Below are 18711 nucleotides of genomic sequence, written 5' to 3' on the forward strand. Positions count from 1 at the left end.
GCACTTGGTGACTTTATTTTTGTGACTTGTAATCTGTCTGAACGATGACTCAGAGTCTGCTGCAACAGAAGCCACACAGTGGTCACAGAGGTTTGACACAGGAAGGATTACCTTTAATGACAGTGTTTGAAAGGTGACGCTGTATTTCAGCTGTTCATTCATCATTCAGCCGATTATGTCAATTATTTATCCATTACTTTCAGCTAATTATTTAATCCGCTCTGCTTGCTTGTTAGGTAGTCTTCACGCACTCTTTATGGAAATAACACCTAGTGTAGTAAGAGTAACTGTTGCAGCTGACTCACTCTGTGGGTGTATTTTTTGAATCACTTACTCCTCTCTAAGCGCCCCCCTCGCATCTGCAGAAGTACCCCCTGGGGTACAAGTACTCTTGGTTGGGAATCACTACTGTAATCCATCAGAGTAAACCAGAGTGCATATTAAATGTGAACGTTACAATATTTTTGCATGATTATGCAGTTTAAAGGAAAGGAAAAGGCAACACGGGGCTTATTTTTGCAGTTTCATGGTTCGTTATCAGTCAGTTATGACACAATTGTACTCACCAGGCTAACTGTGAGAGCCAGAGAACGAGCAAGGAAAGGTTGCAAACAGGTCAACAGTTTATCAAGATGATCTAAAGCCGAGGGTGACACACTTCTAGTAACCAAAAGGATCTTATTATTTAACAAAAAGGTCTGTCTCCGCAGGCACTTTCAATCGTCATAACTTTGGCAGTGGCAGTTGCCCCAAAGGATCACATGCTGTCATTGAAGCCATGTCCCGGCTGCCAGCTGAGGTGATGTACCGGACCGATATGTGATGTACTACTGTACAGTGCTTACCTGTTCAACACTGTGATCGACCTCAAACATGTCACACTACATTGGATGTCATTTAATCCACTGTTAGCACAAACAGCAGTGCAGCCTAAAATAGAGATTGATTTTAAAGGCGATGACGTCACTCTGACAAAAATAAATGCAGACTAGATGTTCACTATAATGGATTACATGACTCACGCTCGTATCAAGAGGAACCAATGGCTGCGTGGAAAAAGACCTGGAAATTCATGTAACACAGCAGCATGTGTGACAGGAGGAAGGGAGGGAGGAAGAAATAAATACAGGAAGAGAGAAAGACAGAAAGAGAGAAAGAAAGAAAGAAAGAAAGAAAGAAAGACAGAAAGAAAGAAAGAAAGAAAGAAGCAGCTCAGTGCTGTGAGTGTTGATGCATCACAGAAGTGGATATCGACTCTTAGAGCTCTAATGTTTCCTCTCAGGCTCTTACCTCGGTGTATGACTTGCAGATTGCTGTGCAGATGCTCCAAAGCTTTTACTATCTGTAATAACAAAGCCCATTAATAAGCAAATGAGAGTTACATAACGAGCATGTGTCATTAAGCTAACATCAGCTGAGTGTTCGCAGGATGTATGTCACTGGGAATGAATATTTCATTGTTCACGTCGCGGCAGCCGAACCCACCGAGACGGCGATCTTTCCCAGGATGTCCTCGGGGATGCTCATGCCCTTCTCGATCACCTGCTTGTAGAACTTGTCGAGGGAGGTGTCCATCAGCTCCATGCAGATCCAGACGTCGCCCTGGCAACCAGACAGTCAGATTTGGAGAGAGATCAGGGAAAGAAAATTACAACAAACAAAAGCAACCAGGACGCGTTCCAGACGGACGGGAAGCGGCAGATCCTCTTTTAGTCACGGCGAGGAAATCCTGAACATGCAGGAAGTTAACTGCATCCGAAAGTCTTCAGAGGTGTTTGTCACGATCACACACACCGCTGTTTTGTGTGTCTGCACTTCAGTAATGGACACAGATTTAGATGATAGATATGAAAAAGACATTACAAAGACACAAAATTACATGTAAGTTGTTCTGTTTGCTCCGTTTTTACATTTATCTGACTTTCATTCTTCAGTTTTTACTGTTGAGGACACAACAACACATTTGAGGACGCCATCTTGGACATTTTAATAGACCAAACAACTAACTGATTCACAACAGATTAATCAACAGTGAAATTAATCATTAGTTGCAGCTTATTCTACATCGTACCGATCCTGATACCATCTATAGGTGTGTAACGTGTTACCTCTCTGAACAGCGCTCCGTAGAAGGTGACGGTGTAGAAACAGTCCACCGTCCTCATGGAGATGTCCAGATCCATGAGCAGCCTCTTCTGCTCCTGAGTGTTCACTGTGGCCCGAATCCTCTGAGAGGACGACAGGAGACAGAAATATATCGTTCAGAGCACTTCAAGTGTTCAGAGCAGAATATGTGCAGAGTTTTCTGCTTGTGCTTTCTTTGTCATTTCCTCCTCCGTCTTGCTTGTGCATTGCTTGAACGGCAACGATACAGTACGTTTTTTTATTTTCAAATAATCAAATCCAAAGCTCGACTGAAACTGAAGTTAACGCAAAGTTTTCATTTGTTAAACTCAGTGCATGTTTACCTAAACGACCTGCTTTCTCTGATGAACCGTTTCTCCTCTCCTGCACTGATTCACTCAGCTCAACACTCAACTGTCAGATTTTAACAATGAATATGAATGCTGGGAATAAAGATACGACATCTCCGTCAGTTCACACCTGACATTATGATGCGCCTCGAGTGACCACTTCTCACTTCTCTGCTCTACATGCAAATAAGTCATCACTGGGACGACCAGACGTGATGGTTTTTTACACAAAGAAAGACATATCTTCATGTAGAACATTTGCCGAATTAAGGAAAAAGCCCAAAAAATTAAGAATTTGTCAGAGACGGAGTTTCACAAAGTTATAAAGTTTCTCCTGACTCAACAACTCACAAAATTGAGGGAATTTTAAAGGGAGTCTGGGGACTTTCTCCAAGAAGTAGCCGATATTGGTCACCGTTTACTGTATTTGTAATATTTGACATGTTTACTGTCAATAAAATTTCCCTCTGTACAAGGAAACAAACAACTTCATGTTTTGCATTCAATGCTGAATTGACAAGAAGGCAAAGACAATTTATAATTTGTCGTAGCAAAACTTTGCAAAGTTTGTTAAGTTTCTCCTCACGCAACAATCCTTAAATCACGCTATTTGTTAAGGGAGTCTGGTGATATTTGTGGTAACTAGTTCTTAATGTCGCAGACCCGCCCTCCTCTCACCTTCACAGCCATGATCAGGCCGCTGGGCACGTGCCTCATCTTGTCCACCACGCCGTACGCTCCTCGGCCGAGCTCGCCGATCTGCTCCAGGTCATCGGCCTTCACCTCGAAGTTCTGCTCCGCACACAAGAGGAGAAGACAAGAGGTGGATACAAACAAAACAACGTGTCATGAATGAATAGAGCTGTGATGACGGAGACTCAAGGCAGGAAGTAGAGGATTAAAGCTGTGAGAACAGGTTGGTTAAGAACATGTACAGCTGCACTGCAAAATGTAAGGAAGCTCTAGGTTCTGGAAATCTGCACAGATGCAGGACTACGACCTTTTTTTTTTTTTACATTATTCAAGAAAAAAAGATTTACTTTGAATTCGGGCCAGCAGAGAAAAAGCAGGCGTCTCTGCCAATGGAAAATTCCACTTATTTGATGAGTTTAAACTAAATATTTTTACTGCCTGTTGGCCAATAAAACACATTCCAGTCTGCCCACAATCAGAAGTGTTCGATTCAGCCGTAATGTTCAGCGGGCCGTTCTTTACAGCTGACAGAGCCTTTATTATTAAGCTGACCTGTGTGTTGAGAGAGAGAGAGAGAGGGACCTGACTGAACCAAAAATACACCGAGAGGAGGAAACAAAGTAAACACGAGGAGTTACGTAACAGTCCGAGCTAAGACAGGGAAATATATAAAGCATGAATGAGACCGGGAGAGGTGCACAGATGAAAGTGAACATGTCCAGATCCAAAGAATAAAAGTTACCTTCTCTCCGATGGTTACACAAGCCTTCGAGTCCAAATCTCTGGGGGGTCTGAAACACACACACACACACACACACACACACACACACACACACACACACACACACACACACACAAACACACACACGTTTTATTACACACAAACAGGTTCAATTTGCTTTATGAGGAGGTAATTACAGTGAAACAGAAAGTAGATGTCCTGAGGACGAGACGAGGAGCAAAGAAAATACAAATAAACACAATAAACTACATAAACGAATGGACACTGTCACTACTACGGTTTTCTGGAGCTTTCAACCACATCTCATGGTCTTCATCAGCAGTTAGTTTGCTGGTTTCTTATAGTGGACTCAATGCTGCTCATACAGAGTGGATGAAAAACATGACATGCAGTTAAAAGCTCAGGAAAAAAGCTGGTAAGAGGATGCTGAGCGATAAAAACTGATATTAAAAAATAAAATAATAATAAAAAATGTAGTACATTTAAAAATACACAAAATATTTTTTCTTTTCTTTTTTCTTATTTATATATATTATTTCCATTTGTGTTTTCTATGTGTTGTATAAGCTACTGGATGTCTAAAAAAATACTTCTTATGAAATTTATACTCAAAATACTATATAAAATCATTTTAAACCAAATGATACACTAAATGCAGTAAAAATATTTTTTTATAAATATAATGACAAAAAAAAATTACATTTTACAAAATGTATTTTGTTATATTGTAAAATAACAATAAAAAATACATTAAAAATATAACAACATCTGTAATGAATAAAATCTAAATAAAAAATAATTAAAAACTTTTAAAAACTTATTTAAACGTAACCTATATGATTAATAGTGTAAAAGCCATTGGAGCCTTTATCTCCACACAATGTGTAATAGAGATGAACGTGTGACACGTCATATGAAGCTGGCTTGAAACCAGAACGCCTCTGCTGCTGCTGCAGGTTTCTCAATGGAGATGATTCACTTCAAGACAAACTGAACGTTCAGGTGTTCTGCAGCTCAGAAGGATTTCAGGCTCCGCTGCAGTCTGAGCTTCACGTTAACGAGACCGAAGAACGTTTCAATGAACTAAATGTATAAATGATCCTGCATCAAGACTTATTGTGCAAGAATTATTATATTCATTTAACATGCGCAGCACTCTGATCTGGTTTCAAACCAGCCGGGTCAACAAAGGTAACAGGTGATGCGATGAAGAGTGATGTTAAACTTACACTGCGGCGGGAGGAGGCTGCTCAAACACCTCCTTGGAGAGCTTGAGCACCGGCTTCCTCTTACCTGGAAACACACACAAGACACAGAACATCGTCAGCAAACTGAGGTTAGAGAAAACTAGAGGCCATCTTGTGAGGGGATCATTGCATTATCACAAGAGACCGCGGCCATCTTCAACCTCGGCCTTCATTCTGATCTCAAATACACGCTTTGCTCTGGGCCAGACGTTTAAAAAAATGGCTGCACAATATATCGGCTTTAGCATCTACATTGCAACAGTCGCACTGCGGTATGTGCAATGTCAAAGAGGGTAAATTAACTCCGCTTCTTCACACTTTCGTTTAGGTTTCTCGTGTTTTCGTGGGCACTCGAGCTGAAAGTTCAGATTGTGGCGCTTGATAAATTTGAACGATGCTGCCACACACTCGTTTATCTGCCCCTTTAGTGGTTGTTACCATGGTGACTTCCTCCTACTGTGACGTCACATGCTTGGTCTCTATACAGTATTCAAGTTATCTGGTGATAATGTTTTTTTTCACATCGCAATGTATAGAGCAGGAAACCGAAATATCACATGATCAGTTTGTTTTGTCCTGAATCGTGCAGCCTGAATCTAAACATCTGTCAAGGTACTCAAACTACTTAAAGTCTGGTGTGTGAAAGTGTTGATATTCACTGTGTATATATATAAAGATGTTGTATTACTAGCTGTATTATGACATTCAGTGGTTTCATTCCATCAGTAGATATTTGTACTATGTTGACTTCAAGGTTTTCTATTTGTCTGATACCTATTGAGCCTGTTTTTCATCGTGTTCTGGTCCTTTTTGAAGAAAATCCATGACATGAAGTGGGAGGCCCGAGGTGAGCTGGCAAGGAATGACCCGTTTATGAAGTGCTTTGGAGGAGATTTCAAAATATCAAGTAAATATGGCGATATGACATGAAAATACTGTAATATTTTAACTGCCTGTAGACTCAATAGCATCTTACAACATCTGGATCCTCTGGAGGATAATCAAATCAGCTTTTCTGCAATATTGAACCCATTTGATTCCCACATTGACTCATTCAATAATTTAACTATTTTAAGCAACCAAAGCTGGTAAATGGCGAAGTTATAGTTAATCATTCACAGTTAAATGCTTTATAAAGCACTTATTAAGCAAGTGTTTATTGTAAAGCTGCAACCGATGTTCATAAAACTTGACAGATGCTCAATAAATGGTTTGTAAAGCATTTCATTGTCTGTTAAAGGTGAAATAACCATTAACTACATTTTAATTAACTATAAATCAAAATTCTTTTTTAATGATGGTTGATATAAAGTGTAACCCAACAGCTTTACGTGACTTAGTAACTTTCTAAAACCTCTGGACTGATGTTAAGATTTAAAGAATCAGGGCTGCAACTAACGACTGTTTTCATTATCGACTGAACCGCTGATTATTTACTAGATTAGTTATTCAACTTTCCAGACGACTTTAAATTGCTTATGTTGTCCAACTGGTGGTTTGCATCTCATACACACTCAATTAACTGTGATAGAAATCAGAGGAAAAACAGGAAATCCATGAAAAGAGAGTAAATTGCTGCAGATTGATGTCCTCGGCTCTTATTTAATCCTCTAGTGTGACTCATCTGTGTGTGAAGCATCTGTGCGAACCTCTGCAGCAGTTCAGTCTGAGAGGAGTGAAAGCAGAGGACCGATGAGACTCCGGAGAGGACGGACGCTCTCCCTCCCCGGCAGCAGCCGAGCATACCACAAGATGAAAGCATACTTAACTTCTTAACATAGCTCAGGATGAGAGATCAGTTGATCAGACTTCATCCTGGTCAACCTTTTACTCTCCGCTCCCCTCCAGCTACAGCAGAGTTCACTCTGTAAACCTGATCGCATCGACCCTCTACAACTGAAACCAGGACCGAAGCAAACACTCAGAGTGGCTCGGTGCTACATGTCATCTTCCATGAGGTTAAATAACGGGCTGCGTGTGTCTGCTCTCCGGTAAGATTCAGTGTCAACACACTGATGACTGGCTGCTTCTGTCCAGAGCTCCCAGCAGCCATCAGGCTCTTCAAAACTCCCACTGATGCAAAAATGACTCAAACTTCCTGCAGCCATCCGTCTAAACAAGGACCAACACAACACTTCTCGTGCATCACATCCAGTCTGCAGCTTCTCTCCTACATTTCCTGTTGATATAGCAACTGCAGCAGCGACCGCAGCTCCATCTCATCACTCACACTTACGGTGGGATGCAGCGAGTGACTCCAGATCCTGACTGAATGGAGCAGGCGCTGAGAGCAAGAAGAAGAAGAAGAAGAAGAAGAAGAGGAGCGGCCCAGGTGTGCTCGCTCCATCTGGAGGTGGTGCACTGGCGGTTTAACGGCCAGGCGCCTTGTTAACAGGGTGTCACCGGTTCCTAAGGGTGTGTTCGTGTGCATGCGTGTGTGTGTGTGTTGCCATGTCTCCGGACGGCATCTGGTTAAAACCTCCTCAGACCAGCTCGCAGCGGCTGAAGCCGGTCACAGTTTGTTCAAGTGAACGTACAGATGACAGCAGGAGGAGGAGCAGCCATGTTGGATCTGACGTGTAACAACTTATGTCTTTTTCCTGTGAATGTTCTGAGCAGCTGATGTACATATTTTAAAGGAGAAGTTCACCTAAAAATGAACATTCAGTCATTATCTCCTCACCCTCATGCTGATGGAAAGTCAGGTGACATTGTTTTGCTGTGAAGCTCCAGAAATGTGTTTTTTTTTGGTTGAACTGTTCCTTTAAGGTGATATTTAAAGTCACCTCACCGTGCACCACCCTCTGATGTCACGGCCTGCTATTAAAAGTCAGAACCGAAGGTGTGTCTCCTCTGAAGACGCGGGGCAGAGCCAGAGGAATAACTGGAATTTCTCACATTGCTGCCTTGTGAGAAAAAACACAAACACATGACACTGTGGACAAATCTGTCAGTTGGATCGCTGTCCTGAAGGGATATAACTTAGACACACACACCCACACACACACACACACACACACACACACACATGTTGAGTCCAGCGTGTCCTGGTTGTTCAAACAGTGCAGGGTGTGACGCTGCTGTGCTATGCGGCCCTCCACCGGCGGCCTCCTGGTCTCCACTTTCCAAAGCAAGCTTTGTTGCACTAAAATGTCAGTTTGAGCCCCTCCTACATGCATTTACACAGACAACAATAGTAACTGGAAACCAACACTGTGCTAACAGCTCCATCGCAGCACACACTGAACACACTCAGAGAGAGAACACCTGCACCGAGTCTGCACGACAGCCTCTCGCTGCTTTCATTTTGTTCTAGAAAGACTCTGCTGCATCAGTAGACTGAACGCACTCTCATGCCGATTGGATGACGGCAGGAATAATTGTGTAATATGTAAAGGGAGACACACTCATGACCACCAAGTGAGAGGCGTTTAAATGTATCGTGTTGCTGCAGCGTCGCCTATAAGTGGCAACGGAAACATGGAAACACACTGAACAATCATGTAGAGTCAACACGTGCGCGTCAGCTATCGTCTGTGTGGCCACGCCTGGAAGATCTGACATGTTTAAGGAAAACCAGAAAACAACCAAACGAAGTATTGTATCGTCAGTGCTGATATAAATAGTGGATTACTGATCCTGCATGTCAAACGTCAAGATCTTCGGCTTTTCTCTCTTTTGCATCATTGAAAACAGATTCATTGATAACATAAATGACATAGATGTCGCCCCAATAGATGAAATTTGTACGAAGCCTCAAAAGTCATTTTGGTAAAGATTTTTGTCCAGGGCCAGTGGGCGGAGCTAAAGCGCTGATGTACACAGCATGAAAATAATTAACAGATTAATCGATACTGAAAATAATCGTTAGCTGCAGTCCTGATGTTTTTCTCAAAGAGAAACTACATCATAAGGAAACTTTCTAAATGCTTTTAGACAAACTGCAGTGTTGTAGCAGCCAGAGCCGTCGGCTGCAGCGGTGTTGTGCATTATCGCGCTGCAAAGAACGCGCGTGTTCATACTTTTCGGGAACTGAACTTAACAGTTTGCAACTAATGAATGTGAGCACAGTTAACCTGAGAGTTGACAATGCTCGAGTAGGCGTTAATAAAACATGCAACGTTTTATATCGAGGACTCGAAGCACTGCAGCTCGAGTTTATTCCAAATTATTAAAAATCCAGTGGTTGAAATTTCAAGGAAATCCTGTTAGTAATGCAAACTTTGAACAAGCTGTCGTGAACGTGCACGACACCGACCGTATGTTTGGACGTTTCTGGACTGATATTTCTTTTTTTACTTATCAGCTGACACAAACATCAGCACTGACATCTGATATCTCCATGTTGTGGCCCTGCCGATGTCCCGCTCCAGCTCTAATTCACACAAACGTATCTCACGTCCAAAATCCAAACCACAGCGTGTTAAATCCGAGCAGCTCCTTCAGATCAGACTGTCTGTGACCTGAACAACGCTCACTGCGATTACCTCACCAGCAGTGTTCAATGCAGCTTCATAACTGCATAAGAACTTGTGACGGTAACGTGACACCGGCTGCTAAATGACAGGTGAAAGTTATGTAATGTAAATGACCCACTTTGGTTTAGTGCAGTTTTGTTTTGAGTTCTGAACATAGATGTGGATTTACTTCCCCTGAACCTGCTGTAAAATATCAACAGTTCCTCTTGTCCTGTTCTAACTTTCACTGAGATCTGATCTCTGACCACCTGCTCGCTAACCGACCGGATCAGAAAGCACGGCCGTGCTTGCAGCAGAAGTAAACACAGATTCCACATTAGCAGAAAGGATTAATAAATACGTTTTGTCCGACGATCGACCGCAAACAGAACAAAAGATTCATTTTGTGATTACAATGAAGCGACAGCATCCTTTCTCTTCCTCCATGAGAGCGTTCACTGACTGAAGAATCTGCCTGCAGTGAGATCATGAGACAAGAGGCAGCATGCTCCTCAGAGGGAAGGAGACAGCTCCAAATATTAACATGCACAACACATTTCAGTCCATGTTCATAAACACACAGGAGAGGCTCTGCAGGAACACTGAGAGCTGCAGGCTCAGGTCTGTATGTAAAGTGCAGTAAGTCAGAGGTGGCGGGTATCGGTCTGCTGCATGTCACGGGGCGGGGGTGATGGACGCCATCCAGCAGCCACGCATGCAAATCAAAGTGACGTGCAGCTCGGGGCTGTTTGCAGGAGCTGCACGTCGAAAAACCTGCCGCTGACCGAGAGGAAACCACAAGGAGAGTAAAGAGAGGTGTAAGACGGAGAGAGAGGAGGTGGTGGGGGGTCGGAGGGCCGTGGATTATGTAACATCTGAGGCTGGCAGGAAGAAACACGAGTTCTGCTTTGTATCAGAATACAAAGCAACGATGGGAAAGTGTTCAGATCCTTATCTTAAAAAAAGAAGCAATGAGAGCTGAAATAATGAGCCGATGAATCGATTAAGTCGGTCGACAGAAAATCAATTAGCTGCTATTTTGATAATCAGCTCAGTCATTGTTTACGAAAAATGACAAAAATTCTACTTCGAGTGTTGGCTGGACAAAACAAGACTTTGAGGCGATTTCAAACAGTATATGTATGTATGTATTATGAGATAAACTAAAGACAGCGCCACATTATTTTAAGACCGCATCAACCAGCCCTGCAGCAGATCCTCATATTTGAGGAGCTGGAACCTCAGAACAGATCCTTCAGTGACTCAGATCGAGGGACTGTGCTTTGTTTTCAGTCTTCGGCCGAGACTAAAGTATCCCAACACTCATTATTAAAAAGATTGACATGAAGACCTTTTAAAAAATTCACGGTACTCTGTCTGTCTCGCTGTTTTTTTACATTTAAAACAAGTCTCCATCTATTTCAGTAGTTGCACGGAGAATGCCGCAACACTGTTTTGCTGTTTTCCATCAGCATGTTGGAGATGATGACGAAGATTAATGGGTGAACTGTTCCTTTAACATGTATTGTAACTGGTTAATATGGAGCAAATTTGAACTACTATAACACTGCATCATATTTTATGCAAGTAAAAGTGCAATAACTCCCTCTGAAAAGCAGTGAAGTAATATGATAATACTCAGGTAAAAGTACAACCTCAGGTGGTGCTGAAGTACAGTTAATGTACTTAGTTACTTTCCACCGAGCTGACTGGGAAACATGATGAGCAACCTAAAAATATCCCATTTCAGATGTTCTCCAGATTATGTTGCATAACTCAAACACACAATTCCTTCCTTTATTCTTGCTGAGCTCAGCATCACTCTTGCATACTGTGGTAGGCAGTGTGGGTTAATTAAAAGCAGCAGTACATATCATTCCCGCTGATTTGCAGCACATGAGCTCAAGTATGCAGCGAGATGCCAGAGAGAGGCCACAGGAGATGGGTGTCTGCGCTCCCAGTTTCTGCCACACCCGATACGAGCATGCAATCAGCCTCGGCGTGCACGCGCCTCACTTTGTGAGCAGTGAAAGGAGGAAAATAATGCTGACGGCTGAGGTTTGCGAGAGCAGAAAGCCTCGGTGCGTGAGGGCAGGTGACGGCCGGCCTGCCCGATAATGAGCCCCGGATGCCCCGCTGCTAACCCACACATGCACTCCGGCCGGAATTCCAACAATCCCAAGTTCCTCAATGGAATTCCACAGAGCCGGAGGAAGACAGATCAATCACAGACGGTGGGAGGCAGCCGGCCGCAAACAAGTGACACAAGGAGGGACAGGAAAAGACAGCAGCAGAGAGAGCAGCACAGAGGGAGGGACGGGAGGGGGGTCTGGGAGCAGAAAAGAGATTTGAAAATAACTCTGTCGGCTGTTTGGCCCCCTCCGACCGCTCTGGCAGGTTGTGAGATACTCTACACTTCCAAAGATGGCAGCTCCTTTAGGTTACAGCTGTTAGAAAGCTCCTTTGGGAATCATGTCGTCACCGGCTCACGCTACGCTTCCTGCGAGCTGGCCTCGACTTGAAAGAAAGCGGGTTGTTCAGCTTCAGACCAACAACACAGCCTCCACCAGATATCTGACGGCTTCATCTCACCTCGGACGCTGTAGTCCGTGTCGCTTCATGCTGTACCCATCGTAGCAGCAGTCAATGGACATGTGTCACACCACCCTGAACATACAGTCACATGTGACCGACATGTCACAGCTTGATATTTTTGTTCGATGTCTGTATTTGTATCATCCCTGTAAATCTGTCCTGTGCGCTAATGTGAACTGGAGTTAAATTCCTTGTCCGTGCCAATAAAAGTGATTGCAACAAATGAAATAGCCGTCAAACCGGGAAAAAAAACCCAAAAGTCTTTTCTAGAGCCAGTGTTTGGACTGTCTGTTCATGGCTACTGTAGAAACATGGTGGACTCCCAGGAGGAGAAGCCAGTTTCGGGAGTGGCCAAACCGTGCACTGCGGCCCAAAAGGACTTTTTCCGATAAGCTAACATTGTAAAAAAAAATTCTGTAAGTCTGTAAAACGGTGGATACACTTTTCTGAGTGTCACAACCCCCTCGAAATGACCCGTTTGACTGTCATAACTGGAGCCATTCGGTCCAATACAATTCGGAAGGTCTAGAAGAGCAGTTCAATTATTTCATCCCCATTCAAGTTAGCCGGGCGCTAAACTGGAAGTAAGTCGGCTCGGTCGGCGGAAGTCTCTAGTGCGCACGCTCTATAGGCCACACAACACAGAAGATCAGGGTATTTTCATACCCGGGAAGTCAAGCGCAAACCTCCACTGAGGCCCAACAGTCCCCTGGTCTGATCCAATATTGAATAGAAGACATGTAAATCTGCTAGATCCAGATTTTTCTTTGGATCTGGATGAAACTGTACTCACACATAGATTTTTTCTCAGCCAAGATCCATGAACTATTCCCTGAGAAATAAAAGAAAGTGTTGAAAAACACCCTCACTTTCTCACAATGTTTAATTCCAGGATACGTCACTTTATCTGGACCCATGTCAAAAGTTAATGGGGTCTATTCTGGGCCGACACACATCCTCCATTTGAGTGTTGTGGAAATCCGTTCAGTAGGTTTTGTTGTAATCCTGCTGACAAACCAACCAACCAGCAAATGGACACAGGCGAAAACAAAACCTCCTTGGTGGCGGCAATAAATTATTCCGCCGTGTTTTTAACAGGACTCTTTTTTTTCTGCACACACTTACAAAGACACATGAGCGAGAACGAGTTGCCAATTTACCGAAATACTTTTTCTCTCCAATCACTGCTGAGGTGCTAATTGGAGCTGGCGATGACTTGTTTATATTCAACACGAGCAGAAAACAGAAGTGAAAAAAAAAAAAAGCCAACAGGTGTAAAAACTGCTGACAGTCGGGTAAAGTCAGCCTCAGATTGCTCTCCTGTAATTACAACAGCTTTAAAATTCAAGCTGAGAGTGCAACCACTTTCCCAAATCACCACCTGAGCGTGGAGAGAAACGTCGGGGCTGACATACATCCAGACAGTCATCAAACGCGAGTGTAGTGCAGATATATTTAACGGCAGAGTAATTCTAGCCTCGATCTTTATATCATTTACAGGCAATTAAAAGCTGTCATATAAACAGAACAGCTGCAACTCATCTGTTATAAAGAGTGAAGGGCACATGTGGATCAGATCAACTTTTCGATCCATCTCGTATAGATCGAATTACTTGCATCCTCGTTCCCATTCTCATCACATTTCAGAGGTATAATCGGAGAAGCTGCTGCCATCACGACCGTGAGGGTGCTCCAGGTTGAACGGAGACGCACAAAGCACAGTAATATCTCCTGATTGCAGTTTTGCAGAACGTAGCAGTGCACGCTTCCACAAGCCCCGTGCATATGGAGTGCATGCTGATTTTCGATAATAAGCATCTTTAACCGCCTCTATGTGCAGCGAGGGTGATGTTCGGTTCGCATCAGCTCCACCGTGCTTCACCTCTTCGCCCAAAGAAGAGGTGGAAAAGAACATTAACTGCCTGCAGTGAACAATGTTTAACATACATTTTAAAATATAAAAAACCCTGATAATATTTCAATATTTATTTATTCTTTAATTTTTTTTTAAACATACAAACTATTGGCATCAATATGCAGGAAAAAGTATGTTTAAATGAAGTGGTTTCACTTCATTTAAAATCAGGTCAAAGCACACTTGTTTACATGTTTACATACATGGGTTCTTACTGTAACTACTAGGTTAGATTAAAGGTGATAAAAATACTCGGTTAGGTTTTGGAGAAGATCATGTTCTGGGTTTAATTAATAAGTCAGCGTTCACACGGGATAGAAGCAGCCATGATCCGCAAAAATAAAAATAATTTCTGTTGGACGTTCCGAGTGAGCATCAGGCTCACTAAACTCTGTTAACCTTATTCGAACAAAGCGGTTCTGGTGCTGGTTCAGAGCCAGTGCCTACTCCGGAACCAGTTCTTCAGCGTTTCGACAGCCAAAGAACTGGCTGTCAGCCAGAAACTCTGGTTCCACCAACACAATGGCACCGACTGTTTTCTGGACCAGAACAAATAACCACTTACGTCAGGGGCTGGGGACGGGGTTAATCGTGACCAAGGACAAACTAAAACTGCTTATGATCGCCATCTTTAAAATCCCAGAGCTAGTGTAGCAGAGATATCTGCGAGAGAATAAACAAAAGATTTGAACTATTTTCACTCATCGAGGCAACAGTGGTCTGAGGACCAGCCATGTTTGGATGCCAATGTAGGTGTGCAAAGCCAGGAGCAACACTTGTAAAGAGTCCACTATAGCTGTTCCATGCAATGCTGGGAAACTGGAGACGTATACTGTTTATTAAAAGGGTCGCAGGTTGAACCGGCACCAGCACCAGCCCAAAATCAACGCTTGGTTCCAAAAGTGAACACTGACGTACTAATTGAATCCAAACTTTGATGTTTTTCTAAACCTAACAGAGTAGTTGCCTAAACCTAAACAAACTGCGCGGGAAAACTGGGAAAATATTCTTTTAAATACCTGAAAACTATAAATTCACAAAGCCTAATAGTAAAAATCCATAAAACGAAACTGATTACACATAAAAGTCATGTGCTTGATCCATTCATCCAACAGAACTTACTTTATCTTAAGTATCTGAGCATCTTCATATCACCTAAATGCAGCTTTCCAAAAGGTTGTTGAGCAGAAAACTTTTCATAGAACCAAGTTGTCACTTTCAATGCACATAGGTGTGAGATCAAATGCACAAATTATTGAAAAACAACATGCATTCAGAGCATGGACTATAGTGGTCACGGAGCTTGCCAAAGCGTGCACTGCTACGTCCTGCAAAAAACAGGAAATACCAAGTTTTTAGGGAGACCCAACTGCACAGATGTCTGCGACAAAGCTGAAATAAAGAGGAATTGTTTAAATGTCCTCAATATTGTTGCTTGTTCTCGCTATCAGAGAAGTTGCTGCAGTCAGAGAGCGTGCGTGCTTACTCAGTCAACCCCCCACCCTTGCAAAAAAAAGAGAAGTACAGTTCGTGGATCATCTGAACAATGCTCTGAACAATTCGACTGTTATTGCAGCAAAAAAAGAGCCACTACAGGCCTGGAACCGGACCAACAATTGGCCCGTCGAAACAGCAAATTTAGTATCCGTGCAGCTGAAAAACGCAGCCTCCATTTGCATGACAAACGGGACATTTGTGCAGGGGCGCGAGGGCCGGGCCCAGGCAGCGGGGGGGACACGAGCTGGGAGGGCCGCTGTCACGCTGCCATCGACCAGCCGAGCACACTACAGCACTCAGCACAGCACAGCACAACACAGCACAGCGCACAATGGGGAGGGCAGAAACTGACAGGGCAGCACTCGAGACGGAGACGCAAGACTTCACATGCTTCTGTGCCAAATGATATGAGAATAGACGGAAACCAGCAGCAGGGTGAAGTGACTTAGCTTAGTCTGGTAGGATTTACATAAAACACAGAGTGCGATGCTTATTTTAGCTTTGCAGATTTGTACTCATTTCCCTCAGTAAGTTAAACTCCACTTTTGTGTTGTGCTTTGCTCTGTGCAGTGCTGCAAGTTACAGTTAAAGCAGGATCTTTTATTGGCACCAAACAAAATGTGATTATTACACCTCGAATCAAAGACTGTCGCAAGTTGGTATCAGGTTCTTAATATTGTTTTGTCATTGTTTCATCAGACTTAATTTACATTTTGCCAATTACAGACTCTTTTATGTAGTCAAAGTTCTACTAGAACTGCTTGTGTTTAGAAAATGTATTTAAATTGAAGACCGTTGGTTTCTTTTCTGCAGAAAAGTACTTGAAGACAGTGAGTACAACACATATTATCTATCTACATTGATATGGCTAACATAGCAAACAGTTGTCTATTTGCACATCCAACAGACAAATATAATAATAAAGACTAATTGAAGTCCGATTTTCACTCTCCTTTTAGCTCATTTTTGGCCTCCACCAGCTCAGAAAAAAACATTTTGCTCGTTAACTGCTAAATGCTTCACTGTCTTCACCAGCTAGTTGCTAGTTTTGTCAGGCTGCTGTTTGGTGCTGAGCAGGTAGTGTACGCTGGGGTTATTGCAGCTTTTTCACTCAAAAAAGTTGCATGCCATAAAACAAAAACAAGGTTTAAAGACACCAAAATGCTCCATTTGTTTTATATTTTGTCATTTTCAGCCTGATCTTTCACATTACACGGACCAAAAAGTCAGGTATCATGTGTCAGAGCTGCTACTTTCATTATAAATCCAAACTACTTAAATAAAAACAAAATAATGTTCCATCTGTAATGATCTTATTGACTTCAAAGTTTCCCCAGTGTGAAAGTACAACAGGCCGTGTCTTCTGCTCCAGCAGTGAGTGTTTGTAAAAAGCACCGTCACCCTGGTCTGAGCCCTGTCGTCCTGTCAATAAAACTGTTGTTGCTTCTGTTGGAACAAGCGCGCCATACTGAAGAGACAATTACAACACCGAACCATCTTAGTACTGTAATTTGTGTGTGGGAGCATTTTGGATTCAACACCACTGGTGGAAAAAGCCTGCACAAAGGCATGGCTGCCTCACGGTAACGTTAGCTCAATTCCCAGAGGCAGCGAAGACACCGAGAAAGAACGGAGAAACATAAAATCTACACTATTGTTTAGGATTAGGTTTCCTGGGTTGAGTTCAAATTGATTGGAAGAGATAATGTTAGCACTTCGGGTAACATTATCACAACAACAAACCTAAATCGACTATTAGCATGGCCATATTGGAAGTCGGAGTAGAAAGAAAGTGATTAAAAATGGGAGCAAGCTAACGTTAGGAGGCAGAGGAGCCATTTTAAATTGACAAAACGCATTTCTACGATATAGTTTGAGATTAGGCTACATGGAGTTAGTCTTTAGTGTAACATTATCACAACAACAAATCTGAATTGACTGTTAGCATTACCATGTCGGAGTTCAGTGTACGTGGTTAAACCAGCGAGCAGCGAAGCCTAAATCGGTTTGATTAAAATGAATTTAAAGTACAGACACAGTTCTCATATGTTCAAGTAGACTTTTTGGAAAAGTGACACCTGCAGTTATGATAATTTTTCTGATTAATTAAGCAGCTATCTATTATTTTCTCACTGATCATTTAATCGGACAAGAATGAAAAAAGTTTCCCCAAGCCAAAGATGACACCTCCAAATAACTTCTTTTGTCCGAACAACAGATCAGAAACCGAAACAGAACAATTTAAGATAACAAAACACTAAATAAGCAGCGAATCCTCAAAATGGACAAGCTGAAACCTTGACTTGACCTGATTCAACCCCTATTTTCAACTTATCAATTATAAGTATGACTGCAACTAGCTGCCGATTATTTGCTCCAATTATTGTTCGGTCTGCCAGAAAACAGTAAAAAGTGTCAGACACACTTTCCTAAAGCTCAAACCGATGTCATCAGCTCACCCGTTCTGTTCGACCACCAGTCCAACATAAAAACACATTTTTATCACATAAGCAGCAGAAAAGCAGCAAATCCTCACAGATGACAAGCTGGAAGTGGGGAACATTTGGTATTTTTACTTTTTAAAATTTCCTTTAACGAGAGCTGAACAATTAATTGGAATATCATCAACTGCAACATGGCCGAGTACAATATCCAAATCACAGAAGCAGTCGTGTTTTAGTAAAGGTAAAAAGAAAACATGATGGCTTGGTACAAACTAGGGTTGGTGAACCGAGGTATGAAAACAGATGATCATCATAATGTGCACGTTCGCTTGTTTACTGTATTAGTGTTGTTAAAGGTGCAATATGTTATAGGGATGTACAATATCTCGGACAGATAGATTATCGGCCCAATAAAGGAAAATTTACATTGTCGGTTATCGGCAGATAAAGAAATGAACAAATACAGCCACTGTATATCACAAGAGTACCCGCTAACTGCTGCTAACTGTAGCTCTTGTTAGCGAGGTAGCTCAGTTAGCAGTGCTGGTAGCAGTCCGGACCGTGAGCTCAGAGCACCACGGGAGTGTTGGTGTTTACACTGCTAGCACATTTCAAGTTTATATTGAGTTTCGTGTTGGTCAGAGAAT

The 18711-nt window shown here is 42.5% G+C and overlaps 1 protein-coding gene across 1 annotated transcript in view; it reads right to left on the bottom strand.

Moving 5' to 3' along the window:
- The window catches only part of map2k6 (mitogen-activated protein kinase kinase 6), a 35974-nt gene that overhangs the window by 15346 nt on the left and 1917 nt on the right, over positions 1-18711 (bottom strand). Inside the window, exons 2-7 of the mRNA XM_084341621.1 lie at positions 5139-5202; positions 3910-3958; positions 3153-3266; positions 2109-2228; positions 1486-1602; positions 1291-1342 (exon numbers count right to left, since the gene is read on the bottom strand). Coding sequence (XP_084197747.1) covers positions 1291-1342; positions 1486-1602; positions 2109-2228; positions 3153-3266; positions 3910-3958; positions 5139-5202 — 516 coding nt within the window. The remainder of the gene's footprint in view (positions 1-1290; positions 1343-1485; positions 1603-2108; positions 2229-3152; positions 3267-3909; positions 3959-5138; positions 5203-18711) is intronic.

Source organism: Pagrus pagrus, assembly GCF_965226575.1.
Source record: "Pagrus pagrus genome assembly, chromosome: 21".
NCBI lineage: Eukaryota > Metazoa > Chordata > Actinopteri > Spariformes > Sparidae > Pagrus > Pagrus pagrus.